General features: G+C 48.9%; 1 protein-coding gene across 1 annotated transcript; it reads left to right on the forward strand.

Moving 5' to 3' along the window:
* Positions 1 to 124: 124 nt before the first annotated feature.
* LOC135821310 (oxysterol-binding protein 1-like) lies at positions 125 to 27,925 on the forward strand. Its single transcript, XM_065334367.1, has 14 exons — positions 125 to 502; positions 6,285 to 6,490; positions 16,211 to 16,255; positions 16,640 to 16,923; positions 18,042 to 18,425; positions 19,411 to 19,474; positions 20,047 to 20,192; positions 21,178 to 21,306; positions 21,655 to 21,807; positions 22,054 to 22,149; positions 23,008 to 23,325; positions 24,129 to 24,313; positions 25,013 to 25,184; positions 25,862 to 27,925. The coding sequence occupies exons 1-14, from the start codon at positions 384 to 386 to the stop codon at positions 26,084 to 26,086; spliced, it is 2,526 nt and encodes an 841-aa protein (XP_065190439.1). The 5' UTR covers positions 125 to 383; the 3' UTR covers positions 26,087 to 27,925.
* Positions 27,926 to 27,982: the final 57 nt, after the last annotated feature.

Below are 27,982 nucleotides of genomic sequence, written 5' to 3' on the forward strand. Positions count from 1 at the left end.
CAGTGGGAAACGACTGAGTGCCGACTTGTCAGCAAAGACAGCATGCACTGTATAGTCTGTATACATGTACTGTAGCCAGACTCCGTGCTAGCTCGTCAAAGACGGAGTGTAAACCATGGTAAACAGCAGCTGAGGTTTTCTTTGGCTGGTTAGCAGCTGCGAAGCCTGATCGCTGTATCGCTATCGACCTCAGCTCTAGAAAAAGACGAAGTAATTTATTAGTTAGGTAGTTGCTCGCTGGAGGTGTTTTTCTTGTTGGACTGATTCCCCGTATACGCGTAGTCAGCAGCTAGCAGCGCTTCCCTAGTCTGGCGCACTGTAAAAGTAATTGTCCGTCGGTCATTGTAAAACTGTTGCAGCGTCGTGTAAACTGCAGCCTAGCGATGCCGGATGGAAAGGTAGCTCCCGAGTATCGCGGCTGGCTGTCGAAGTGGACCAACTATTTGAAAGGCTACCAGAAGCGCTGGTTTGTGTTGAACAATGGACTGCTCTCTTACTACAGGTGAGCACGAGTCGGATACGCGATGATGAATATGACACTACTGCTGCTGAATGTGCGCGCCGATTGAGACAGTTCAATGAAAATAGTGGTCGCGGCGTCACCGTCGCTGTTTTCTGGGACTGCGCCACCGACAAGAAAACCCACTGTCCGCTGATAAACACGCTGCAGCAAAATACTGAACAGCGAGCACGAGGAAGACAACTCTGCGATCTAAAAAATACTCTATTATCTGCGAATCCGACTCTGATCCGTTATGATCGCCACACAGCAGGGGCGTCGGAAGGTATTTTAGTGTGGTACGGCAAGCCTGGCCATCTGGAGTACAACTCGTGGGGGATCCGGGGAGTGGTGGCTGAGCCGAGAATTTTGGAAATTTAGATCCCAGATCAGTGTATTTCATTGAGTCACGGGGTACTTGGGGCAAAAAGTGGTACGGTCAATTCAATGCCGTAGTGACTGTACCGTGTCCGACGCCCCTGCATAGTGCCAACCGGAGGAGGACCGGACCAAGGTGCAGCACTTAATCCTGTCCCTCCAGGAAATCGCGATTCCACGGATGCAACAAATTTCGCGATTTTGGCCCAAACCCTCGATTTTGAGCAAAATCCGCGATTTCCCGCGTTTTTTGTTGTTTTCTGCACTATCTCACCTTTTTATGCACTTTTCATGCAGTGCTTTCCATGATCCTGTAGGTTATTTGCACAGTACGACTCGTACTACTCCCGAGTAGATATACGATGCAACAAATTTCGTGATTTGGCCCAAATCCGCAATTTTCTGTAAATAATTCCGCGAATTCCTGGCAAGTTCTGCATCATTCCGCACTTTTCTTCGCATTTTTTGTTGTTTTCTGCCGCAATTTCTTGCGCAAGTTTTCGAGAGTTTTTTTCCGCAAATTCCCGCAGGGACAGTTAATCACACTGTAGATCTACAGCGCTGGCAACTGAAATCCGACCCCTTAGCGATGCGTTCACATTCTGTAGCGGTCTCTGCATGTGTTTCGTAGTTGTACTATCCCATGTTGGGTCTTTGCGATGTGAGCGCACCGCTCAGGGGTCAGATTTCAGTTGCCTGCACTGTACATGCACATTGGACACGTTCGATTACACATTCTGGACCCAGGTTTTATAATTCTCGAATGAACTGAATGAACCGTGGACTGCGGCCATGTAAACGAACGCCGTAAGAATCGTGAACGGGGGATCACGTGGGATCCCGCACACCCTCGCGCGCAGCCGCGCATGTGGACCTAGCATGGCGTGTGCGTCAATTCTGGCGGGAGAATTAGCAAGTCTGCCCTCTTCAGAATTGACGCCCCTGCAAGACTCTGCCGTCTTGCAAACCAATCGGGAGTGGCGGTCGCGTACATGCATATTGTGCCGTCCGGGAAATGTATTGTGTGCGCAAGTATCGGCATGCCGACAGGCATGGTCGAAGACCTTGATTAAGAAACCGAGGGTATCAGGTTCAAGCCCTGGTTGGAAAAGCGCAAGGATTTTGTTCTATCACGAGGAAAACGTGGATGCAGCGAATGGGATTTTCGGTCTTTGACCACTTGGCGGTGGGTCTGATCTACTCATCTCCCACCGCTTTATGAGCTGCGTCTGTGCGTTGATCTTTGAGGGTGATTGCATTCCTACGGATGCGGAAAACTAGTTCTAACCCAATCTCATACTGTGCAAAAAACACCAAAAAATCATCGGTATGCCGGCTGCACTAGCTGCATGGGCCGTCTTACTGTAGCCTCGAGTTAAGTCTGTCCATCGTGCACCACTACATTACATCACGGATCACACCAGTGCACATGCATGCACCACTACATTACATCACTGATCACACCAGTGCATATGCGTGCCCCACTACATTACATCACTGATCACACCAGTGCACATGCATGCACCACTACACTACATCACTGATCACACCAGTGCATATACATGCACCACTACACTACATCACTGATCACACCCGTGCACATGCATGCATCACTACACTACATCACGGATCACACCAGTGCATATGCATGCACCACTACACTACATCACGGATCACACCAGTGCATATGCATGCATCACTACAGTCCATTTCAAAACTATAGACGCGTGACCTCATACGTACGAGTCATACGTAGCGCACGACAGCCGTGAGTTTTGCCTGAGTGGTTTCTGGTTTTCAGATGTGTTTTTCAGGTTTTTCTTCGTCGCCGCGGGAAATACAAAAGATGCAAAACGCGCAAAGTCGCAAATGAAAAGGTGTGAGGAAAGTCTCAAAAGAAATGAAAGTCTCAAATGATTCTTCTTCTTGTTTGCATTTTCTGAGTGCCTGACTGTAATGGCTTCCAAGGCCCGTAAGAATCTCAGTGATGCCGAGAAAGATATGATTAGTCCGGTGTTCATTGTTTCTTCGAACAAGAGCTAGATTTTGATCGAAGCTTGAGTATCCGAAATCCTCGTCGTCGAACTCAGCTTGCAACTGGCGTGAGTGAAACCACTGTCACTCGTTGTGTCAGGCGAAGAGAACAGGGAAGCTCAAATCATATCAAAAAGAGAAAATACAAGTATAATTATCATCCCTACTGTATTTCACCCAACAAGATCCAAAACATGCAGAAAAGAAGAGAAAAAAAGGCAGGAGGCGTGATGGGATTCGAATGCCCCACACTTGTACTGGAAATCACGGATCGAAACCACGAGGCTACCAGGCCAGTACAAAAATGCACCCGCGATGGTCTGGGCGCAGCACTGTCTTAGCAGGAGCAAAAATCCGAAACAAACTGGTCAAACCCTTCAAAACAGGAATTACATGTAAAACCGGAAAACCTGGCCTAAAAATAAACTACAATTGTAGCGAAAACAAAGTACATAGCCAGAATTGTGAAGCGATGCAGAGACGGAATCTGGAGAAAAAACTAATTTTTTTTAAATAAATCCCATCGAATTTTGCAAAACACTACGCGTCTATAGTTTTGAAATGGACTGTACATTACTGTAAATATACAAAATTTCGGCGCTGCAAAATTTCGGCACTTCACGATTTTTGACATTTCGGCGGCGATTTATTTTCGGCGTGGGGTAGAGGGCATGGTACATGGTATAGTGCGACAGATGCTGTGAAAAATTTCATCGGCGTTTTAATTTAGGCGCCCACACTTGTACTGGAAATCACGGATCGAAACCACGAGGCTACCAGGCCAGTACAAAAATGCACCCGCGATGGTCTGGGCGCAGCACTGTCTTAGCAGGAGCAAAAATCCGAAACAAACTGGTCAAACCCTTCAAAACAGGAATTACATGTAAAACCGGAAAACCTGGCCTAAAAATAAACTACAATTGTAGCGAAAACAAAGTACATAGCCAGAATTGTGAAGCGATGCAGAGACGGAATCTGGAGAAAAAACTAATTTTTTTTAAATAAATCCCATCGAATTTTGCAAAACACTACGCGTCTATAGTTTTGAAATGGACTGTACATTACTGTAAATATACAAAATTTCGGCGCTGCAAAATTTCGGCACTTCACGATTTTTGACATTTCGGCGGCGATTTATTTTCGGCGTGGGGTAGAGGGCATGGTACATGGTATAGTGCGACAGATGCTGTGAAAAATTTCATCGGCGTTTTAATTTAGGCGTTTTGGGTCGGTGCCGAATATAGCCGACATTAAATAGCTGCCAAAAATTTGTATATTTACAGTACATCACGGATCACACCAGTGCATATGCATGCATCACTACATTACATCACGGATCACACCAGTGCATACCGTAATGTCGCGTGCATAAGCCGGATTTGTGCATAAGCCTGTCTCGTGTAGAAGCATGAAATCTGCAACAGCTTTTCGCGTACAAGCCTGTCGCATGCATAAGCCGGGCCAGTACACGAGACGCGCCACGTGTCGCGTGCGTAAGCCGGGCTACTACGCAAGACTGGTGAGCGCGCCTTTTACATGTTCATGTTTGCATGGTACCAGGGCATAGATTAACGGCCGGACATCGGACATTTTCCGGCCATTTTCGGCCACTGGCCGGACGTTTTGAATTTCACCGGACATAGTGTCCGGTCAAAAAGGAAAAAAAGAGCAGCGGCCTTTCGACCTTTTTATGCAGAGTTGGGCTTTCTTCGGAGCTTCGTGCCAAATGCGACTTGCATATCGTACAACTAACACGTCTACACCGTACCGGTCCGTAGCCTCAGGCGTAGACTTCACCAGATTTACTTGATCCGCCTGTAGCAACCCGGTTGCTACCAGTCAATTCACACTTTCGACCTTTGCCTTTGGTCATGGTGTCGACTTCGCACTTGAATCGATGGGTTGAACTGCAGTGTTCACTCTTTCACTGACCAGAAATGCAGATAGTCTTTTAGAATGTCTTGTGGAAAGCGAAAGGGAGATTCAGAGGACTTGCTGCCGGGCAAAAAAGTCCGTGGTGTGAAGGCCGCTACTTGCGATAAGTGGATCTCGGACAATGATGCAGAGCTGACTACTTCCGCGTGGCTGATTTATGACCGGCAGAAGAATGATCGGCTGTTAGCTGAATGTTTGAAGTGTTCCGTGTGCATCAAGTTTGTAGACAGAGTCCGCAGTTGTAAAAACTTCAGCGAGGCTTTCATAACCGGATTCAAGAACCTGAGAATATCAGCCTTCAAGGATCATGCTGGAACGGAGATGCATAAAGGAGCAATGAATCTTTTCCGTAAGCAAGAGTGTCCCGCTCGAAATGCCCTCGAATTCGCTCCAATTGCGAAGGCTCTGTGCAAGATGGACGATGGTGCTGCCGCTATTGCACGACGCAAATTCGAACTGACTTACCTTCTCTGCAAGGAGCATATCGCGTTCGCAAAATTCTTGACTGCAACGCTTTCTTGTACATACATTTGTCGTCAGTAAAAAAAAAGAAGTTCAGTTTCTAATACAAATAAATTGGCGAATTGTACATAGTAATGTGTGAGATACGTCCACATAATGAGTCATTGTGAATATACTTCAGTACTACTAAAAAAAGGAGAAACACCCTGAAAATGTGTTGTGGAAAATGTCCGGGCATGTCCGGACAGATTTCAAAACGGAAGGACATTTGTCCGAGCTAAATGAAGTCCTTAAGCTATGCCCTGGGTACCGTACACTTGCGAAAAAAAAGAAAAAAAATCCCGTTGGAAAATGTTGGTTTTGACGTCCAAAAGTCAGCAGTTTGCGCATACAAGCCTGGTCATTGAGTGGTGCTTGTCATATAAGCCTGTCTCGTGTATAAGCCTGTCTTGTGTACAAGCCTGACTCCATCACCGGCTTATAGGCATATAAGCCCCGGCTAATGCACGCGACATTACGGTATGCATGCATCACTACATTACACTACAGTACTGCCGGGCGCCGAAGAACGGAACGCCCGCCGAAGAAAGACCAGCCTAGAATGTTTTCACCAAGAACGGCAGGATGCAGGAGATGGCGCAAGTAAAAAAAGTACTATTTTATGCAGTAGTATGAGAGATGTGAAATCGTAATATTATAACTGCATGTACATATTTGTGTGCCTTTCTGTTGCTGTTCAATGCATGCATGTGTGCGTGCGTGGGTGTGCAGCATGCAGGAGGAGATGGCGCAAGTACTCTTTTATGCAGAAGTATGAGAGATGTGATCAAGCTAGGTAATCGTAATATTATAACTGCATGTGCGTAACTGCGTGCCTTCCCGCTGCTATTGAATGCATGCATGTGTGTGTGTGTGTGTGTGTGTGTGTGTGTGTGTGTGTGTGTGCGTGTGTGCGTGTGTGTGTGTGCGTGCGCAGGACGCAGGAGGAGATGGCACACACGTGCCGCGGAACCATCAACCTGGCCGCCGCCCTGATCGACACGGTGGACACGATGAACTTCGTCATCTCCAACGGCGGCGCGCAGCAGTTCTACCTGCGAGCACCGAGCGCGCTGGAACGCCAACGCTGGGTCACCGCCCTGGAGCTGGCCAAGGCCAAGGCTATCAAGCAGCTAGACTTGGGTAGGTCTTGTAGACTACTGTACAAGAGGCCGGGGCGTGAGCGTGCATCTACAGTACTAGGCGAATCCTTGAACAACTACAATGAATGCATTTGAGCTCCGTAACAGAGCTCCTCCCGTACACTGATCAGCTACTGCTGTAGCGGACATGGAAATCCAGTCGATTGACCGGGGCTGGCGCCCTCAGCGCATGCAGAACGACAATGCACCGCACATGTTGATCCGATGCGACCAACGCGCTACAACACATAAATGCATGTGCGTACCGCTCATGGCCAGCGCCTTGGGGGCGCTAGACGTGCGACCGGATTTCCATGTCCACAACAGTGGTACTGTGTGATTGAGTCGTTCTTGAAGATATGATGCTAGTAGAGTTCTGGCCAACGCAATCCAACCTCATGAATAGAATGGCATTGCCGGGCGCTAGTGAAGCCCTAGCACTACACACACACACACACACACACACACACACACACACACACACACACACACACACACACACACACACACACACACCATTGGACCATTGGACGCCCATCGCCGAAGGCGATGATAGCGATGCTACAGCAGAAGCCATAGCAGCTTGTGCTGGGATTGCACCATTCAACAACTTGCAAGGCTGAAGAATTGACTGCCACTATTCAGCCTGGTCTACACCACACAGCTATGAAGTGACTTTTTCTGGCCAGTGAATCCCTACTTTTTGGTCTCACACACACACACACACACACACACACACACACACACACACACACACACACACACACACACACACACACACACACACACACACACACACGTACTGGTCTGTGCACTCGAACGCGGTGCTACTTTGTTCATGAGGTTGGATTTCTCTCAGTGGCCGGCACTGTACTATCCACTCATCCAACACCTGTCTGGAGCTGGCGAAGGGCAAGGCTATCGGGCAACTCGACTTGGGCAGGTCTTGAAAACAGAAAAAAAGTTCGCACGTCCGCGTTACAACTGGCTATATAATTGTGTTGAGAAACGCAACCAGCTTTAAATAGGAAGTTTTGCAGTAGGTCTCGTACACCACGGGAGGCGGACGTGCGTGTGCCTGTGCTATCCGCTCGCCCCAAACAGATCGGCACCCTGGTATTTCCCACGTACAGTCAACCTCGTGAGTAACGACCCTCGACTGTGCATGAAAAAGTGCCAGTATCCGTGAGTTGTCGTGTATCGTGAGGTCGAGCGCATGCAGTAAAATGGTCACTACGTCTAGAGATTTTGTTGGTTAAGTTGCTGTAACACCCAGGGTCGTTATTACGAGTTGTTGATAGACCCGAGAGCGTTACACAATGCCAAAAGTGCCCAGAGTGCAGGATTTTGCACCCAAATTTCAACATTTTCACGGGGAGACCCCGGACCCCCCCCCCCCCTCCCCTTTCCAGCCGGACCACCTCCAACAGCAGTGCTACGCGCCTGATTCGAGGCGGAAATCAGCGAATTCCAATGAATGGACTGCCGGGTGCCGAAGAACTGGGGGGGGGGGGGGGGGGGGGTCAGCCTCCTAGCCTAGGCCGTTGTTATATTCATATACTACTGCACATGCAGGGGTGTCGGACACGGTACAGTCACTACGGTATTGACCGTACCACTTTTTGCCCCACGTACCCCGTCCCGTGAATCAATAAAACGCACTGATATGGTCTCTAATTTTCCAAAATTTTCGGCTCAACCACCCCTCCTCCACGAGTAAATTGTACTTCAGATGGCTGACCATACCACACTAAAATACCTTCCGACGCCCCCTGACATGTCTATGCACAGTTGAGCCACCCGTGTATTCATTACATTGGTATGCTGTGCTTGGTGAGATCCTAGCCTGTTCGTTCTCCGGCGCTCTGTTCCTGGGCGCAGTGACCTGCAGCTCTCGTCGAAATTTGGAGTTTCACGCCAAAGTTGACTTGAAATTGCGCGTCACGTCGGAAATAACGTGCATCTTTTAAACCTCTTTAATGGCCCGGGCTTTTTTAGTTGACACTACACAGTGAAACCTGTGTAAGACGACCGCTCAGTTCAGGGGACCTTCAAAACGTGGTCTCTGTTACTAGGTGGTCTCCTTATCCAGGGTCAATAGGCTGGAAATAGCCGATCCCCTGGTCCTGGTGTCAGTGGTCTTCTAGGACAGGTGGTTGCCTTGACAGGTTTTACTATAGTCAACTTTGCGTATAGCGACACAGGGACTAATTTACTTCAAAAAAATTGCATAGCAATAATTGCTACACACCTCGATGTTTGCATAGCAACGCAACAATTTTGCATAGCAGTTTTTTTCCGTCGACAATGCAGTCTTCAGTGCACTTCCACTTATACCGTCAACAAACGCCATGCTGCCTCAAACGACGAAGCGAGGACGCCTTCTCCCTGCACATCTTGCAAAATATCTTGGTCACAGCTCCACCACTCGACTCTGCGCGAATCCATTCTTTTTTGGGATCAAATTCAGCAATCCACTTGTCCAAAGTACCTTGCTTCACAGACATGCCGGCAGTGAAGAGGCTTCATCAATAAGGCTAGCAGAATTTTACAAAGATAAGTCCTGAACGGTCGAGACGCCTACTGCTAGTGCAGCAACGCGGTCTAAATCTCAAAAGCAGGTGAAGTACTTGTCGACACTCACCTCGTGCTTCCTGGGCTGCACTTCAAGTAAAATAATAATTAGTTAGTTAGTTTCCAAGTGCACGTGCATGCGGTGCGCGTGCGGAGATAGTGTGACATATGCATATATGGCCATGCCCATGGTCCCACGGCCCGCGCGCGTGCGTAGACCATGTAGACCTATGCATTATATATGGTGTAAAATCTACCTGCACATGCAGTGCAGCTAGTGCAGGCCGGCTGGACAACCACACACACACAGTCTAATCTAGTCACAGTGCATGGCGCGCCATCTCTTGGCGCCAAACCAGCCACACACACTGACACTGTAAAGCTACACATGTGCATGCGCTACGCGTGCACTACAAGTACAAGTCTATGTCCAGGGCCATACTTAGCTGTATGTTGTGTCGCAGTTTACCGCGACTCACTACGAACTTCGAATCGCAGACACTGTGTTTTGCGTCGCAAATTGCGATGCGATACCGGTTAAATTAGTCCCTGCGACACTCGGTGGGGCATCAGAAAAGTGTCCTTATTCGCGAAGTGTCCGTATACCCGAAGTTTCATTATAATTATGTATTTCAGCTAGATGGGACTTTGCTTTGGGCATGGGAATTCTGTTGTTATTCGCGAACTGTCGTTATATCCGCAGTCGTTATTAGCGAAGTTGACTGTACGTGCATGCTTGTGAAGTAAGCAAGCGGGGAGTCTTCCCAGGGTTATGGGAGTATTGTCTTTGCTCCGGAAAGCAAACATACTACTGTGGTGGACATGGAAATCCGGTCGGAGGTCAAGCAGCCCAGGGTGCTGGCCGGCACAACCATTGCAACCGCGTACTGTATAGTATTACCAATCGGGTCATAGTTGACCCGGTGTTCTTTTTCCAAATGGGTCCAAGTACCCCCAACCGGTTCACAAGTGACCTGGTCTTCTTTTTCCAAACCGGTCGCTGACCTGGCTCTGGAGCAGACTCTGGGCCCGGGCTATGGCCGGATCTAGTGGTACCGCATCATCCCCTCAGTCTTGCACGCCTCTCCAGCACCTGGACGTCATAATGTCGGAAATAGCCGAGCCGCAACATCAGTGACGGGGCGCAATGTGTTGAAGTCTCGGGCAAATGATTTTGGTCTACAAACACTCTACCTATGTTCTGCGCTACTTTCAAAGTGACGCTATTTTTAAGGATTGGGCACCCTCTAAGACAACTAACATCAAGAGTCCATAACCCCAAGAGTGTGCAACTGGTGTCTGGCTGCTGTAGGCCCACTGCGCGCCGGAATTCCAACGTTAGCTGAGGCACAGCTGTACAAAACTCCGCATTCTGCGGTGCTTGGAACCAGGGAGTAGTACAAGCGCAATGAACGTGTACGTCATTCAGTTTGACGTAATGTTGGAATTCCGCCGCGCGGATCCCCATGTACAGAGTTGCACACTCTTGCGGTTATGGACTCTTGGTATCATTATAGGTTGCTGGGTCCCCCAAGTCTGTAGGACGCTGAGTCGACTGGTTTTGGTCCGAAAAGGCTGCGATGCAGCGTTCGGGCCTTATTCCCAATCGAACATGGTTGACGAAGCGGTCACGTGCTCCTGCGTACACCAGTCACCTGGTCACCGTGCCCGCAGGGTACAACTCATAGCCTGTTTGGGTGCATTCCTGTCACTCGAGTTGGACTCGAGTTGAACCTTGATGTGAAAGTTGCCGCCTGCTGGCGCAGCGACCAAGTGACTGGTGTACGCAGGAGCACATGACCACTTCGTCAACTATGTTCGATTGGGAATAAAGGAGAAACGCTGCATCGCAGCTTTCTCGGATCAAAACCAGTCGACTCAGCGTCCAAAAGACTACAACCTGTGGGCCAACCGCGATCATCCGTGCTTTTATAAGAACGAAATGGCGCTTTTTAGGGGCCATCCGTAAATATAGATATCTATTTAGAAACGAAAATATTGATACCATGTACCATTTGTATGACAATTGTGTTCGTTTCTCAGCGGAGGGGGTTGAAGACTGAAGACGGAAACGACTAGTTTTCGTTTCTAAATAAATATCGTTAATTACGGACGGCCCCTTAGTGACATTTTGCATACAAATCCCCATCTACCATTGTAGTAGGGCGCAGTCACCCAGTTTCGGTGCATGGAAGTGTGCGATTTCGATTGGGAATAAAGGAGGAACGGAGCGTCTCAGCTTCCTCGGTCCAAGACCATTCGACTCAGCACCCCGAAGACTACAACTGGTGAATTAATTTTTGATTTCTGGCTTGACTTCCTTCGATGCGCGTCACTATGGTAGCTAGGGGCTACACTCAGCCAGGGTACAACTACTACAAGCCAGGCCAAGGGCCAAGACCAGGGTACAGTCGGAGCCATTCAGCCATATTCCCATAAGATGAGGCCTTTATGGCCGAAACAGCTTGCTGTCTACAGCATTGGGTATTCCCATAATACAAAGTCAAAGATCAATGTCGGAATGGTGTCTTTGATCGCCTTCAGTTTACCATTGTTTGCTGACATGACTGTATCCAACTCCTAGCAGTTGTCGAAGACTCAAGAGTCCGACTGGCCCCGAGTCCGGATCTATCGCCGCTTGCCATTATCATTATGATTATTGTGACAACGGTTTCGTAGATCCTCTACGATAGCTGTAGTACAGTGACAGTGTAGCAGATAAGCGGAGTTCGACTATGGACACGCATCCCATGATCTTTGATCTTTGTCATTGCATTGCCGATAAAGCACGCGTGGGCCCATCGGCATCGCTTTGGCTGACATGCTTTACCGTAGTTTACGCCGCCTCGTAGATCTACTCGAGAGGGTCGTAGCGCTATCTGCTTAGCTGCAATAGCCAACGTTATTTTGTTAGCTCAGTGCGCTAGAATCGCAACTACCTACATCCTGCAGCTCTGCATGATCTGGCGCATGGCGCTACTCGTAGGCGTCGCCGCTATCGCTGAGCAAGCGAGGATGATGTGGCCAGCGAAACATTATTTTTATTGGAAACTGCCGCCGAAACGATCTGCTTTTTTCCTGCATTGTCATCAAGAGTACATAAATGGACTCTTGTTATCATGGATCTTCATCAAACATGCAGACGTGCACGTGGCTCACGGCACGACAGCTTGATCCGCCTTTTGAGCTGAAACGGCAGTTTACACAAAAACGCCATCGTAGATCTACGTACATGTACAGCCAGATGTATGCACATTTTTGTGGATCTGCAGATCTTGTGAAGTTGTGGTGGCCTGGGTTGTCCACAGATAGTGAGATACATGCTGAACCTCGTCACTCAGGCCTCATTCTCGTGAGTCGTGGCCACTTTCCTACCTTTCCTACCTCAACAGGCTCAAGTGATTCTGCTAGGCTGAACAAATAATTCGAACTCCTTGGAGCTCGCAAACTGTTCGAGATACTTGTTTGCAGGGACCCCTCGGTGCTGCCGCTGTCGGATTTGTCGTTATTTTCTCTTCCTACCATTTGAATGTGAGTAAAACATGTTTGGTGCGAGTAAGAGTTGAGAATGGCTACATCATGTACTGTAGGCAAGGTCAAGCTGTGTTGCTGTTTCGTAGTTTTGGTCTATCTCTCTCTCTCTCAGTATCTGGGGGCAGCGCCTATCCCAGCTCACGTGTACGTGTGTGGAGAAGTAGAGAAAACACACTGCAGGGAGAAAACAGAAAATAACATGTTTTGGGTTGTTGCGCACTGCGTACTCCACCCGGCGAAGTTCCTTGCAGAATCAAGTGGTCAACAAGGAGTGATAAGTGATCATTTTATCAGCGGTGGGCAATGCGACAAGTGGCTCTCTCTGTCTCTGTACTTTGTGAGTGTGAGGTGACTCAGGTCAGCCTCCGGTTTCGCGCGCTTGCGTTGTAAATGTACTTGTTTACGTAATTTAAGGGAGCATCTCATATTAAAGTTCGCATTTATTTTGCAAACGTAACGCATTTCGAATAGACTTTACCCCCTACCTAGTACCTCCCCCCTCTATTCGAAAGTCTTATCGCACATTTTCTGTGTTTATCTACTGTACACGTCCATGCCCCATACTATGGTATGCTTATGTACATGATTGTACAGTCATGTACATGTACATGGATATGAATGTTTTGCTAGAGCGGTCGTGAATGGCATACAGTAGTACTGCATTTACTGAGTACAAGTACAATCAATGACAGGTACACGCACATAAACATAGTTCCTCCACAACAACTGTACTGCTATAAACCTGTAAACGCTGGCCAGGTACATGGTTTGATCAGGCTGGTGTGACATTTGACACCTCTGAGTAGCCTGCATGCATGCAGTGCAAGGGTTAGCTGATCTGCAAACACAGGTAGATCTCCACCTAAACACACTAATTTGCTGCAGGGATCTAGCACGGTAGTAGATTGTACAGTTCCAGAAAATGTGCGGACAGTCATTTTTCTATTCGAAAAGGGCGCTACCCCCCTACCCCCCCCCCCCCCCCCCGTTTCGAAATGCGTTACATTTAGAAACAAAATGCGAACTTATGAGATGCTCCCTAATACAGCATGCAAGGTTTGGCGTGTTCCGAATAATTTTTTTTACGACCCAGCTCACTCCTAGATCCTAGATGTCTACCTACGGGAATATCGAATATCCTCTGTTGATGTGTTACTAGCTAAGCTACATTCTGCAACAGAGACCCGTTTTCTTGTTGCAGACTCCAATCATTTTTTTGGAAAATTGTAAAGTATTTCATGTGCACTCAGTGTGTGAGCGTGGATTGTTCATTCGAATCCTGCTTTGTGACGTACTGTGCTCAGCGGGGCATGTACACGGACTCCCCTTGGGGGCATGGCAAGACCAGAACGCTTGGCGTACATGCTATGCATGCACGGCATACAATACACACATCACACCACTGTACTGACCTTTGCCTCGCCACAAAAACCCTAATCCTTGTTTGAGTTCCATCGCACGTGTTTCGATTGCCGGCCACTAGCGTGAACACGATTTGCGTTCAGATTTCGCAGCCTCGTTACGGAGATGTGCGTGTCTGTGCCGTGGCTAGCCGCGAAGGTGACATAGAGAGAGAGAGAGAGAGAGAGAGAGAGAGAGAGAGATAGTGAGTGAGTGAGCGAGCGAGTGAGACTTCTTCTTTCCAAGCAAGCCTCGCCGCCAACAATGCTCCATGCAGCCATGGTACATGTTTCTCTAACTCCCATTGCGAGAAGCAAGCAGTCCCCCCTCCTGTTTTTACCGACAAGGGCCATGGAGGACCTAAGTCTGGTGACCAGTGTTGTACTCGGCACAGCTAAAGCTAACGCTAGCAGTAGTACAGTCCGACCTCGCTTATCCGGTCCTCTTTAATCCGGCTCCCTCGCCATCCGGAAGAAAATCGTTGGTTACCGATTTACAGCACATGTCATGCATACATACAGTATGTGTGTTCGATTATCCGGTTCCCTCGCCTATCCGGATATTTTGTTGAAAACGGATGTGTGCGGTTAATTAAGTGAAATCTGACTGTGCAGTGAAATCTGTTTAAGACGACTTCTCAAGCGACCTTCAACATGTGGTCTCCTTAGCCAGGGTCATTTGACTGGAAATAGTATCCCTTGGCGTAGATCCTGGTTCTAGTGGTCTTCCAGGACAGGTGGTCGCGGTATCCCCCGAGTGGTCACCTTGACAGGTTCTACTGTTAGTGTACATAACCCCCCAGAGTGTGCAATGCCTGATCCAGCTCTGCATAGGGTCTTGGTCGAGCGGAATCGGATCTTTGCGTCGTAATACCGTACACGTCTGAGGGGAACCCGGGGAGTCGCGGAGTCGCGGGTACTCTCGGATCAAAAACAACGGTGCCCTGCCGCGAGACCGGCCTTGCGCTGGTGTGGAGTGTACGCATGACATCAGAAGATCCGATTGCGCTCGACCAAGACCCCATGCAGAGCTGGATCAGGCGTTGCACACTCTGGGGGGTTATGTACTCTTGGTTTTACTGTATGTGTGCAGCTGTTGAGTGTCAGTGCAGCACTGCTGCTTCTGCTTCTGAGTGGATGCGCTACAACAATGTTTGCTGTATTTCCCCGAGTAGTATAAGTCGCATCTTTTTACACTAAACCTCATTCCCAACAAAGGGAGTGCGACTCACAATCGAGCGTGATTTGTTGCTACTGAAGTGAATGTATTGAAACGACATGACATGGACCTGGAAATAGGAGTGCGACTGACAATCGGGGGAAATACGGTAGTTGTAACAGCCCTGCGTGTACATATGCTTGCCACACCTCACGCTAACAGCACTAGTGTGTGTACAGCGATGCAGTACTACCACTCCTGCCGTCCTGGATGCATGTGCTGCTACTACGTTTGGCTATAACAGCCTTGTGTGCAACGGCAGGTCGAGTTTTACCACTTTCGTCACAACTATCTGTTGTCCAAGTCTTGTGGCAAGTGTTTCCCAAAGATCCGTTTAACGATTACAGTGACCTTTTTGCGTCTCCAGCTCAGCGATACGTGTCATTGTATGCAGGCGCGTGCTCGGCGATGGGCACGGGGGGCACGTGCACCCCCCAAAAATTTTCAATCTGGGTAATTGCAATTGTAATGTATGCAAATATGCTCTAAAATTCAAGAAAGGTTGCAAACAAATTGCAGAAAATTGGCGGGGGGGGGGCTCCCCTCGGCTCCCGTGCACCCCCCTAGTTGGGGGGCCGAGCACGCCCCTGGTATGTACAGTACTCTGCCCTCACTCGTCCAGACCGTATTTGGTCGTTACTGCCGTATATGGTACATGTAGTCTGTGGAGTGGTGTCTGTTGCACTGTGTGTGTGTTTGTGTGTGTGTGTGTGTGTGTGTTTGTGTGGAGTGCAGTCGGTGGTAGCATTGATACATATGTACCTTGAACTTGAGATATGCTCTCTTGAGAATTATCGGCATTTTGTTTGTCCAGTTCGTATTGGCCAATGGCCATGTAGCATTTTACTCAACGCACACGCACATGTACACACACGCGCACACACACACACACACACACACACGCGCACACACACACACACACACACACACACTGCTCTCTCTCCTCGACGATATTTGACTCTCCTTGTCCTTTCCTTTCTTTCTGCACGCACAGAACATAGTGCCAGTGGTGTTGGCTGGTCAGATCCTTCCTCCCCTGGTAAGACCTACATCAGTAACTCTAATTTCAGAAATTTTAGGTAGGTGCTCAATATTTTCGATATAAGGGCAAAAGGCCAGTACAATACTACAGTAATCTGTAGTATTGTATTACTATTAGAATGTTTGATTCAAGCAACTACGGCCAATCAGCCTGAACAGATTTGTAACTGCTAGTATACGTGTTGTGCTGATAATGTAGTGGCTTTGAATGTCCACTTTCTCTCATCTCTCCAGAGTTTCTTGTGTGAATTTTTATTGTCAAAGCGTGTTCAACTACCGGTAAGCAATGTCTTTGGGCGTAGACGGCGTTTGATTGTTTGCGCTTTTCTGTGCATCTGTCTGCTCGTGCATGTGTGCGTGCGCGTGTACGTTTGGTGCGTAGTTCTCGATTCTCAGTCCAGCCTGCGCGACCTGTCTAGCAAGTTGGAGGAGCTCACCGCCTGCTCCACGCTGCTCTATCGCCGCGGCGTGGACCTTCAACGGGACGTCAGCGACATCTCCCCGGACCTGCAGGCCGCACAGCGTAACAGTCCCGGTGGTGCTGGTGCTGCTGCTGGTCGTAACGGTGGCAACGGCGACGTCGCCCTGGCAACCGCGTTTGCACAGCTGAAGTCGGCGCACGAGAAGGCCACCCTCGTCAAAGTCTCCACCACGGCGCTTATGTCAGTGAGTACAGCAAAAACTCCCCAGATGGGGGCAGGCTGGGAAGGAGGACTGCCCGTGACTAGGAATTGCATGTAACTCAGAACTTCCATACTAGTGCATGCAAGTAAAGATGTTCTGCTAGTCAATATGACTGTTTTGGGAGCCGTTTTTCGTGGAAAAGTCATTTTTTTATGACTCTAGATGTGTCAGAAAGGTACCCTGTAGACGCATGTGCCCGTATTAGGGAGAGTCTGGATCTGGGGAGTTTTACTGAACTCCCAGCTACATGTACAGTGATAAATAATAATAAAAAATTAATATTCGCGGGATCCGCGTTGGTATCACTTGAATGTTCAGAAACACACAAACGTGGTAGACTGACGTGCCCGTATTAGGGAGGGTCTGGATCTGGGGAGTTTTACTGAACTCCCAGCTACATGTACAGTGATAAAATAATAATATCATAATATTCGCGGGATCCGCGTTGGCATCACTTGAATGTTCAGAAACACACAGACGTGAAGGCTACAGTGATGCTCGATGAAAGGATTGAAATCTAGCCGTGTCACTCAAGTGCACGCCGGGCGTTGCGCAGCCCTAGACCTGTAGGCACTGGGTTGTGACATGGTTGAGTGACGCGACTGGATTTCATTGAGCAGCACCGTAGGTTCAGGCATAGATTTTTTGCGAGCGTTTTGTTCAACTACCCATCTACAATTAATCCCATCTACCAGTTTATTTATCTCTCAACGTTTGTGTGTAATTTGTTCAACCCTCTAACTGTATATTTTAGTCTGCCTATCTACACCCTCAAACAATGTGCCATGTACCATGTACGCCCGTCGCGAAAGAAGCATGCACACACACTACACCACACCACACATTAAACAGTGAACCCATCACAACACACCTGCACAAACGTCTTCTGTGGTAACGTTGTAGTTTTCTTGACACAAGAGAGGAGGTGGTACATGCACAGTGCCTCGAGTCCCCGTTGCTTGTCTCTCGCTCACACTATGTGTGTGTGTGTGTGTGTGTGTATCTGTGTGTCTGTGTGTCTGTGTGCGTGTGTGTGTGTGTGTGTGTGTGCTATGGTTCTGTATTCTTGCTTCCTGGTATCTGTGTATGCTACCTTGCAGGCTTGTGAAAACTTTATGAGCGCAGCGCAGACACATCAGGAAACCGTCACCGAAGAGCTGAACTCTGAGCGCGAGAAACGCCAGCGCCTCGAGGAGGCCGTTGAGACGATCGCCAAGCAGCACAACGCGCTGGAGCGGGCCGTGAAGAAGCGCGTGAGTCGACCTAGCTCCTCGGCAACACGTGATGAGATTGATGCAATTGCCGCTGGTGCTAGTGTTGTGAGCAGTGGAGACAGTTGTGCGGACGGTAGTGCCTTCTTGAGTGGCTCAGAGGACAGTCAGCAGCCCAGCGAACTGGAGCAGCAGCAGCAGCAGCACCGTCGTAACGATTCCGCGGCGTCGGGCAAGTCGTCAATGATGTCGGACTACGACGGACGTGCCAGTGTAAGCGAGATGGCATGCTCTCTTTGTCTGTATGTCTGTCTGGCTGTCTCTCTGGCTGTCTCTCTCTCTCTCTCTCTCTCTCTCTCTCTCTCTCTCTCTCTCTCTCTCTCTCTCTCTCTCTCTCTCTCTCTCTCTCTCCCCCCCCCCCCCCCCGCACGCACGCACGCACACTTTCTTTGCCTCTACATGTATGACTTGAATACTTGTGCACGCACCTATCTCTCAAGTAGGTTTTTTGTACCTCAAACTCTTCTGTAGCTCGGAAATACACACTACTACTACTGTTGTGTAGCTGGCATTATTCAGTGTGTGGGTGTGTAGGTGTGTGGGTGTATGCGTGTGTAGGTGTGTGGGTGTATGCGTGTGTAGGTGTGTGGGTGTATGCGTGTGTAGGTGTGTGGGTGTATGCGTGAGTAGGTGTGTGTATGTAGGTGGGTGGGTGTACGTGTATATGTGTTACACTCAGTATAATTATGGTCACGTCTCTATATATGGTCACAGCTCTATATATGGTCACTATATCTCTGAGTTGTGACCACATACAATGACTAGTACGATTTCAGTTAGCAGTTGACCACATCTAGAGTGGCCAATTATAGGTGCATGTGTGTGCTGTCTGCCATGTTATTGTTCCCATATATAGACAAGGCACATTGCATGTGACCACATAATATAGAGTGACCATGTATAGCGATCTGTGAACAATTTGACCATATATAGAGCAATGACCACATATAGGGGATTGCTGGGCTGCTGAGTCCTACATATAATGTAGGTGTGTGGGTGTGGGTGTATGCATGTCTGTGTGTGGGTGTGGGAGGCTTGGGTATGTGTACAGGTGTGGGTGTGTGGTTGTATGCGTGTGTACAGCATAGTACGTGTGTACAAGTGTGTATTGCACCTCCCAGTGTGTTCCTGTTCAGTACTGCTTGTTTATCCTACCCTTGCCATTTTCTTTTTCTCTTCTCTGCTCCATTGTTCACAGTCAGATGAAGACGGTGACGATCAGTTTTTCGATGCAGAAGAGAGCCTAGCAAGCAGGTCACCAGGTTAGCTGAACACATTGAATACTCGTGTGTGTGTGTGGGGGGGGGGGGGGGAGTATGTGGTGTGATCTGTGTGCGTGAAAAAAAAGAAAAAATGAAGGAAAAAATTAAAAAGACCCAAAAGTAGGGATTCACTGGCCAGAAAAAACCACTTCATAGCTGTGTGGTGTAGACCAGGCTGAATAGTGGCGGTCAATTCTTCAGCCTTGCAAGCTGTTGAATGGTGCAATCCCAGCACAAGCTGCTATGGCTTCTGCTGTAGCATCGCTATCATCGCTATCATCGCCTCTGGCGATGGGCGTCCAATGGTCCAATGGTGTGTGTGTGTGTGTTTGCGTGTGTGTGTTTGCGTGTGTGTGTACGTATGTGTGTGTGCGTGTGTGTGTGTGTCTCTCTCTCTCTCTGTGGATGTCTCTGTGTTTGTGTGTTGATGGGTGTGAAGGGCGAAGGGCATATGTGTGCCTGTGTGCAGTTCTGACTTGCTCCTAGATTCCTGGGTTTCAGTACTGCTGTATTGCGCTGGTCGGTGTGTATGTGTGCCTGTGTGTGTGTATCTGTCCCTATGTTGCGTCCAGTCCCCGGTGCCCATGCCAAGGTGCCGTTCGGACGGCCCGGCTCTGCTAACTCCAGCACCAGCGCAACGAGCGGTGAAATCACGGCCGCAGCGGTTGTGGACGAACGGCGCGCCTCCATGCAGCCACCAGTCGGGTGGCCGAGGCTGGTACGTCTGTGTGAATCTGTGTGCATGTACCGTATCTTACCGGTTTCAACTTACAAGTCGACCTTTTTTTAATCTAAAAAACGAATTAAAATGGGGTAGACTTGCATGGATTATCGTATTTTATAGAAAAGAAAATGACCGAGGAGTTACACATTAGGCTCGATTAGATAAATGTACAGTGCGTTTCGAAAATATAGATACGTGATTTCAAAAAACCTAAGCCTATGGCCCTAGTATGGGACTATGACCAGCCGCATGCACAGTAGCACTACGTTGCACTTACGATGATCTTCCTGCCTCTGCGCACATGCATATGATTTGTCACACTCGATTTATCGTGTGTATAAGAAATATCGGAAATAAGAATAGAAAGTCGTTTTTCAAACACCCACGCTGTATTAAACCGATACCTACTGTAGCTATGTTGGATGGATAGCTGTTGGCTGTGCAGAGGTGTTTGGATAGATTGAAGCCCCGGTGATTGCATGACCCTATCAGAGAACGGGGGAAAGTGTGCAGTGCCCGAGGTTTGGGACTGCAAAACACCCCTGTAGGGACAAATTAGTACTCATAGCATGTAACCAATTCAGCTAAGTCCGCGGTTACCGATAGTTATTGCAAAAGGAAAAGTTTTAGTATGTTTCAGTACCCACCCACCCACCTACCTTTTCTGCAGGCAAAACGAATTCCAATAAAATATTGATGTCAATTTTCGACAACCAGAAGTAACAGGGCATTCTCCATCTGCATTCAATAATTATTTTCAAAACGAAACTCCTTCAAACCCACCCACCCCCAAACGAAAACTTTTTGTTTTGAAAATACTATTGGTAACCTTGGACGGCCCCTAAATGATTATTTATAACTTGAATGCTTTGAATCATTGAGGGTTTGTTTTGGAACGCTTCTTGATTCTGTCTTTGATGTGTTCATTTCTGCTATTGTTCTTGTACTCTTTCTGTTCTGTTTTTGTTACATTGTGTAGCCTGCGACGGATGCTAAGAAGTCACGCCAGTATCGCACACTCATCGCCGACAAGCCCAATCATCGCATGAGTTTGTGGGGCATTATGAAGAACTGTATCGGCCGCGACCTCTCCAAAATACCCATGCCGGTGAGTGTGTGTGTGTCTCTCTCTCTCCCTCCCTCTCTCCTTTCTCTCTCTCCCTCTCTCTCTCTGTCTCTCTCTCTCTCTCTCACACACACGCACACACACACACTCTCTCTCTCTCTCTCTCTCTCTCTCTCTCACACACGCACACACACACTCTCTCTCTCCCTCACTCTCTAACTCTCTCTCTCTCTCTCTCTCTCTCTCTCTCACACATACACACTGTCTGTCTGTCTCTTTCTCTCCTCTCGCATTTTCTCGCTAGGAACATCCACACTGTTGCATGGCGAATGTAAGCCCATTGACTTTCTGTACACTACTTTCTTTACCGTTGTCTTGTGCTCTGCACAGGTGAATTTCAACGAGCCGTTGTCCTTCCTGCAGCGTCTGTGTGAGGTAGAACTGGAGTACTCTGACATACTGACTAAGGCGGCAGCCTGTGAGGATGCATGCGAGCAATTAGCCCTGGTGGCGGCCTTCACCGTCTCCACGTACAGCAGCACGGTGAGAAAGAAAATACTACTACACAGTGTGCATCTTGGGTGTGTGTGCCTGTGTGTGTGTGTGTGTGTGTGTGTGATGCTGCTGCTGGCAATGGTGTGTGAGTGATTGTGGGGGGGTGTTGTCAGATGGGTGGCTCATGTCTTGACCTTTTGATTGTAGTCGTTGTAACCTTGAAGAATGTGTGTGTGTACATGTATTTGTGTGTGTGTGTGTGTGTGTTCTTGTATGGTGCGTTGTTCCTATTAGGCGTATCGTACAGGCAAGCCGTTCAACCCGATGCTCGGCGAAACGTATGAGTTCGATCGCACCGCCGACCTCGGCTGGAGATGCCTCTGCGAACAGGTGAGTTCACATGTGCTCGGTAATCTACTACTGGTACTGCACCGCTAATGTACACACAGAGTAAAGCCAAAGACAGCAATCTCATTGGGTATGCCGTCAAGTCGTGTATAAAAGCCGCGGCTTATGTGACTTGGGGGGGGGGGGGGGGGGTTGCAGGCTTCTATTCAAACCAGGTATTTCTATGTATGTCAACACTAAAACCAGGCTGATGTGCCGACAGTGTATCTTGCAAACCATGCTTCTATGTGAGACAGGCTTTAATACAAGACACTGCGGTATGTGTGTGTGTGTGGGGGGGAGCTCATCCAGTGTAAGTACTCAGCAGTTCGAATGAGAGAAATACAGACATAGAGAGACAGATATGCGAGTCACATGACATTTTCCCCAGCCAGTGTGTTATCATTTGGATAATTAAGATTTTCTGGGACTAGCAAGGAGACATACCGTATTCACGCACATATACACCCATGGGCTTCGGTAACACCTTTCAATACTTCGTAATTCCAGAATGAGTTTTGTCATCACCAGTACAGTGATACGGGAAATGTGAATTCTGTTTAGAGACAGACAGACAGACAGACGGACAGACAGACAGACAGACAGAGAGAGAGAGAGAGAGAGAGAGAGAGAGAGAGAGAGAGAGAGAGAGAGAGAGAGAGAGAGAGAGAGAGAGAGAGAGAGAGAGAGAGGGAGGGAGAGAGGGAGAGAGAGAGAGAGAGAGAGAGAGAGAGAGGGAGAGAGAGAGAGAGAGAGAGAGAGAGAGCTTCTATGCGCGTGAATACGGTAATTGGATGCTTGACGCATTGCCGTTCTTTCCCTGCCGTCACTGCACACGCGCGCACTCTCGTGCACTCACAGGTATCGCACCATCCGCCGGCGTCGGCCATGCACGCGGAGACGTGCGACTGGCAGTACTGGCAGGATTACACGATGAGCAGCAAGTTCCGCGGCAAGTACCTGCAGATCCTGCCGCAGGGCATCGCGCACCTGATGTTCCGCGGCTCGGGCAATCACTACACCTGCAGTAAGGTGACCACCACCATTCACAACATCATCGTCGGTAAGCTGTGGGTGGATCAGTCCGGTGAGGCCACCATTGTCAATCACAAGACGGGTGATTACTGCCACCTCAAGTATTACCCGTACAGCTACTTCTCCAAGGAGCTGCCGCGCAGGGTAAGCTGCTGTGGCTGTGTGTTCGGGAAATAACTTACTGTATAAGCAGAAAATTTCGTCGGTCAATAATTTCGTCCAACTCCAAAGAAAGGGAGTTCGTCCGGTTGTAAATTTCGTCCATGGATCATAAGAGTGTATTGAAAAGCTGGACAAATCGATATTAGTCCGGCATTTAATTTAGTCCAACAGCTCGTTGGACGAAAAAGACGAAATTAAATTCCAGACGAATATTTCTGCTTGTACAGTAGTTGCTTTGTCTAACGTAGCTTGTTCGCTATCGTCGCGTCGGCAATGAACATGTGTGTGTGGGGAGGGGGGGTAGAATACTTTGACGCTTTGAGGCGTGGACTGGGCACTGCCTGTAACTTTGAAATGTCCGTATCTCCGAATCATATACATTTTGATGGGGAAAGGCCATAGATATGGCATGTGACGTCCTATTTCCACAACAAGTGACAAAGAGCAGTAATATTTCCACTGAAACTGGCCCAAAAGGTGCCCGGTAGACCGACTTGCCCGTATCTTCGCTGTCCGGATACTGTAAAGTGAGAAACTTTCGCTAGAGATTAACTTTCGCTATTTTCGCGACCATCACACATTCGCGAATATAAATCGCCGCAAACCTCTCCGTGCATTGATTGTAGACAGTCCAAGATCCGACTGAAGAGATAGAATCGCGAAAGTTTCTCATCGTGAACCAGCCCAATTCATGAAAAAGCTAAATTTGCGCGCCGCGAAAGCTTGTCGCTTTACAGTAACCGAGGTCTGAGTGTAGTTGCTTGTCCTGGTGTTTGTCTGTTCAGGTGACCGGTGTGGTGTACGACTCCAACAAGGTGGCGCGCTATCACCTGTCCGGAACCTGGGACAATCGCATGGAGTACCAGAAGGTGCTTGGCAGCCAGGCGCCCGGCGGTCCCGGCGTCGTAGGCAAGACGCCCAGCACACAGCTCGGCCCTGCGCAGCTCGCCTGGCAGAAGGGACCCGTCAGGTAAGCATCGCCATACTGTACAAGCAGAAATACTCGTCTGGAATTTATTTTCGTCTTGATCCAAGAGGGTGGTGGCGTTCCTGCGGATGCGGAAAACTGGGCCTTTGGCCGAGTCTCACCCAGACCGTGAATTTTGTTTCGTCCAAGGAGCTGTTGAACTAAATGAAATCCCGGACTGTCGGTTTATTCACTGGTTTGAGGGAAAGATGCAAACGAGAAAAGTCGATTTCTCCAGCTTTTCAATACAATCTTATTGTCCATGGACTAAATATTCAACCGGACAAACTCCCTTTCTTTGGAGTTCGACGAAATTATTGACCCACTAAATGTTCTGCCTGTACGGTATCCCGTCTGTGCACTCTTTAGTGTGTTCATCTGCATATCTCTAGCACAAGAAGCACAGAAGCCTATTATAGTTTCGACTAGGCCTTTTATACCATTACTTTTCAAAGTCGAATAAACGTTGGGTATCTCTATTTGCAGTAACAGGTCATTGCTCTGACATTGAGGAGATCTCTGTAGATGGCACGGCTCGAGAACCACTTTTCGCCCTCTAGACCTGAAACGAAGTTTGCTCTTTTTAATGCTGTTGCTGTTGTGTGTGTGTGTGTGTGTGTGTGTGTGTGTGTGTGTGTGTGTGTGTGTGTGTGTGTGTACGCGCTTGCCCGTGTGTGTGTGTATGTGTGTATTTGTTTGTAGTGATGGTCACGATCGTAGATATGGTTTCTGTGACATGGCATGTGCTATGAATGATCCTGTGGAGGTGGGCACAGCACCCACCGATGCCAGACACCGGCCAGATCAGCGGCTCATGGAGCAAGGAGATTTCGAGCGGGCCAACATTGTCAAGGTCAAGCTGGAGGACGGACAGGTATACGTGTGTTTGTGGATGTGTGTGTGTGTGTGTGTGTGTGTGTGTGTGTGTGTGTGTGTGTGTGTGTGTGTGTGTGTGTGTGTGTGTGTGTGTGTGTGTGTGTGTGTGTGTGTGTGTGTGTGTGTGTGTGTGTGTGTGTGTGTGTGTGTGTGCGGATACCCTGATGCCGTCAATCCTTTTTCCGCACCTTGTCCTCACCCACTTACTGAGGTGTGGTGAGCCCATAAGTGGGATCATTTCAAATCCACCCTAGTTTGGGGATTTCAGGGGGTGTCGGCCGTTGGGTGGTTCAATGGCCAATTGAGTCATCTTTCCAAGATTCCTTTTGAGTCTCTCTCCCCTCTCCCGGGGAGACCCACGTGACCAGTTTTGGCAGTGAGCAAGTACAAGTAAGTGTGTGTGTGTGTGTGTGTGTGTGTGTGTGTGTGTGTGTGTGTGTTTGAGCTGTTTCAGTGGTTTGCTGAGAGAATGTGCTGAATTTTCGTTCATGTTCTTATGCCTGTGTTATTGAAATCACTGCGGCGGCTCACCCTTGGGGTTTCCTCTCTGTGTGTGTCTCTGTGTCTGTTTGTCTGTCTATAATTATGTGTGTGTACATGTGCGCGTCTATATGTCTGTCTGTGTGTATATCCGTGTGCATGTGTGTATCCGTTTGTGTATCTATCTCTATTCAGCGTGCTCGACGGCGTCAGCGCGAGGCACACATAGCCGAGCTGGAGAGCGGCGGGCGTACAGACGAGGCCGTAGCGGCACGCTACCAGCCCCGCTGGTTTGAAGCCGTCGACGACGAGCTGAGTGGACGCGTCATACACAAGTACCGCGGTGGCTACTGGGAGGCCAAGGAAGGCCAGCAGTGGCCAGATGACATGCTTGATTTGTGGTCCGCGGCCGAACAGTAGTGCTGTGTGCGAGCGTGTGTTCGTGTCTTCGACATCGCCGCATAGCCTGTACTATGCATAGTGAGTGAAAATCTGACGTGTCTGTGTGCGTGTCATTACAATCTCGCCAGGGGTAGCGAGTGAGTGAGTGGTGCCGCTTTTACCAGAGTCCTGTCTGATGTGTGCCGTGTGCGTGCTCGTTCAACGCGTCCTAGCTGTTTTCGTGACGTACGCCCGGCCGCAGTCGTTGCGTGTGGGCATGCAGCAGCTGACTGCCTTGTGGTGCACATCTGCACGCTGGAACTGCTACTGGAGCTGGAGCTCAAACGATCGATGGGTGTGCTCTGCTCTCCGAGCACGCTGCCATGGTTACGACGTACATTCCTGTTCCTGTTGCCTGCGTTGTTGTGTGCGTGTGTGCCGCGACCGTGACATCTCACACATCTGCACTCATGCCAGGCACTAGAACTCCACAACTCTGGTCTACAACCGTTTGGTTGTGGTTCCTGTGGCCCCCTTTCTTCTTGTTCATGTTGGCCCCGGCGCGTTATTCTGTTTGTGCTGTGACCATACCATCCCACAGCAGCGTGCCCGTTGTTGCAATGTCATCGTGTCCGTCCGTGTGTCCCTGTCACGCACACCCACTCTCACTCTTACTCGGTGTTGCCAGTGGATGCAGCGCTCGTTTCTTGTCTGTTCGGTTCCGGCGTGATTGTCATTGCCTGTGCTTAATTTTCTGAGCTCCCCCCCCCCCCCCCCCAACACACACAATTATACCCACTCATTCACACACATGTGTGCGCATTCTCAACTAAGCAATGTACAATAGTAATTGTGCCATCATAAGTCTCTCATCCCCTGCTCCTCACAACACGCACACCATGCCAGGTCGACGGCTGGCTTCGAGGACCACTCGGTTCGCGGCTGAATTTCCCGCTCCCGCTCGCTCGCTTTTGCTACTGTTTCTTGTACTCAGCTATAGTCCCGAGGGTTTCCGTCTCTCCGGCAACCCTTTGCTTCAATTCTAAACTGACCTGTCAGACAAGCGTACGGCGTCATTACCGCAAACACTATTTCCAAATACGGGATTATTTATTTCCTGCCCTTTTTTTGGCCCATTCCTGATCGACTCGGCAAGTAGGGGGATATTGTGCAGCGCTTTGGATGTCATATTGCTTCGGCGTACGCTACCACAGCACACTTGTGTGCACACACAGCCCAGAAGGACCTTACCCCGTGTGTTCGGCTCAGCTTTTCAACAGGCAACTATTGTGACTGTATCAGTGTCTGGCCATCACTATTATATTTTCCCTTTTAGTATTCTAATCTTCCTTATCGTTGTTGTGTCCGCGTCCTCCGTGTTCACAGACTATGACCTCGACAGGAATAGCTTCTTCTTTTTTTCTCACGCGGCCATTAGCGTTTTCTCACGCAGCCTTGGGCGTTTTCTCACGCGTCCTTGGGCGCAATTATATTTTTTTATCGTAGTGTTCCTCTCCCCCTTCCCCGAACACAAGACTCCTTTTTTTCTCCAGTTTTGGTGTTTGTTCTTTCTTGCGCTGCTCACTCCGCACCCGCGTTGCCATCACCGAATGTCGGTGGTGCGTGTAATTGTTTGTTTGTAGGTTTTCTAGTTTGTCTCTTTGCTTTAGGATTCTAGTAGCCAGAGAGTAGTAAATATACTACTCCCTGGGGGAGTGGTGCTGGCGGTATGCGATGTGATAGTCAGACGCTACTGTCTAGCAGCTTGATGTGTTTTGCGTATTAAAGGCGACGTAACAAATTGCTGCCACCTCGTTAAAAGCTGCTAGTACTTGTGCCCGGGCAGTTGCCGCGACGTTTCTTGTTGTACAAGTAGAATATGCGCTGTGTGTGTGTCTGTGTTTGTGTGTGTGTATGTGTGTGTATGTGTGCGTG

Source organism: Sycon ciliatum, chromosome 7 (genome assembly GCF_964019385.1).
Source record: "Sycon ciliatum chromosome 7, ocSycCili1.1, whole genome shotgun sequence".
In the NCBI taxonomy this organism is placed as follows: Eukaryota; Metazoa; Porifera; class Calcarea; order Leucosolenida; family Sycettidae; genus Sycon; species Sycon ciliatum.

Bases quoted from the DNA above. Each gene is read 5' to 3' on its own strand.
- LOC135821310 (XM_065334367.1), top strand. From the start codon at position 384: ATGCCGGATGGAAAGGTAGCTCCCGAGTATCGCGGCTGGCTGTCGAAG. The intron at 23,326-24,128 runs GTAAGCTGCTGT...TTGTCTGTTCAG, and splicing joins CCAAGGAGCTGCCGCGCAGG to GTGACCGGTGTGGTGTACGA. The intron at 24,314-25,012 runs GTAAGCATCGCC...ATTTGTTTGTAG, and splicing joins TGGCAGAAGGGACCCGTCAG to TGATGGTCACGATCGTAGAT.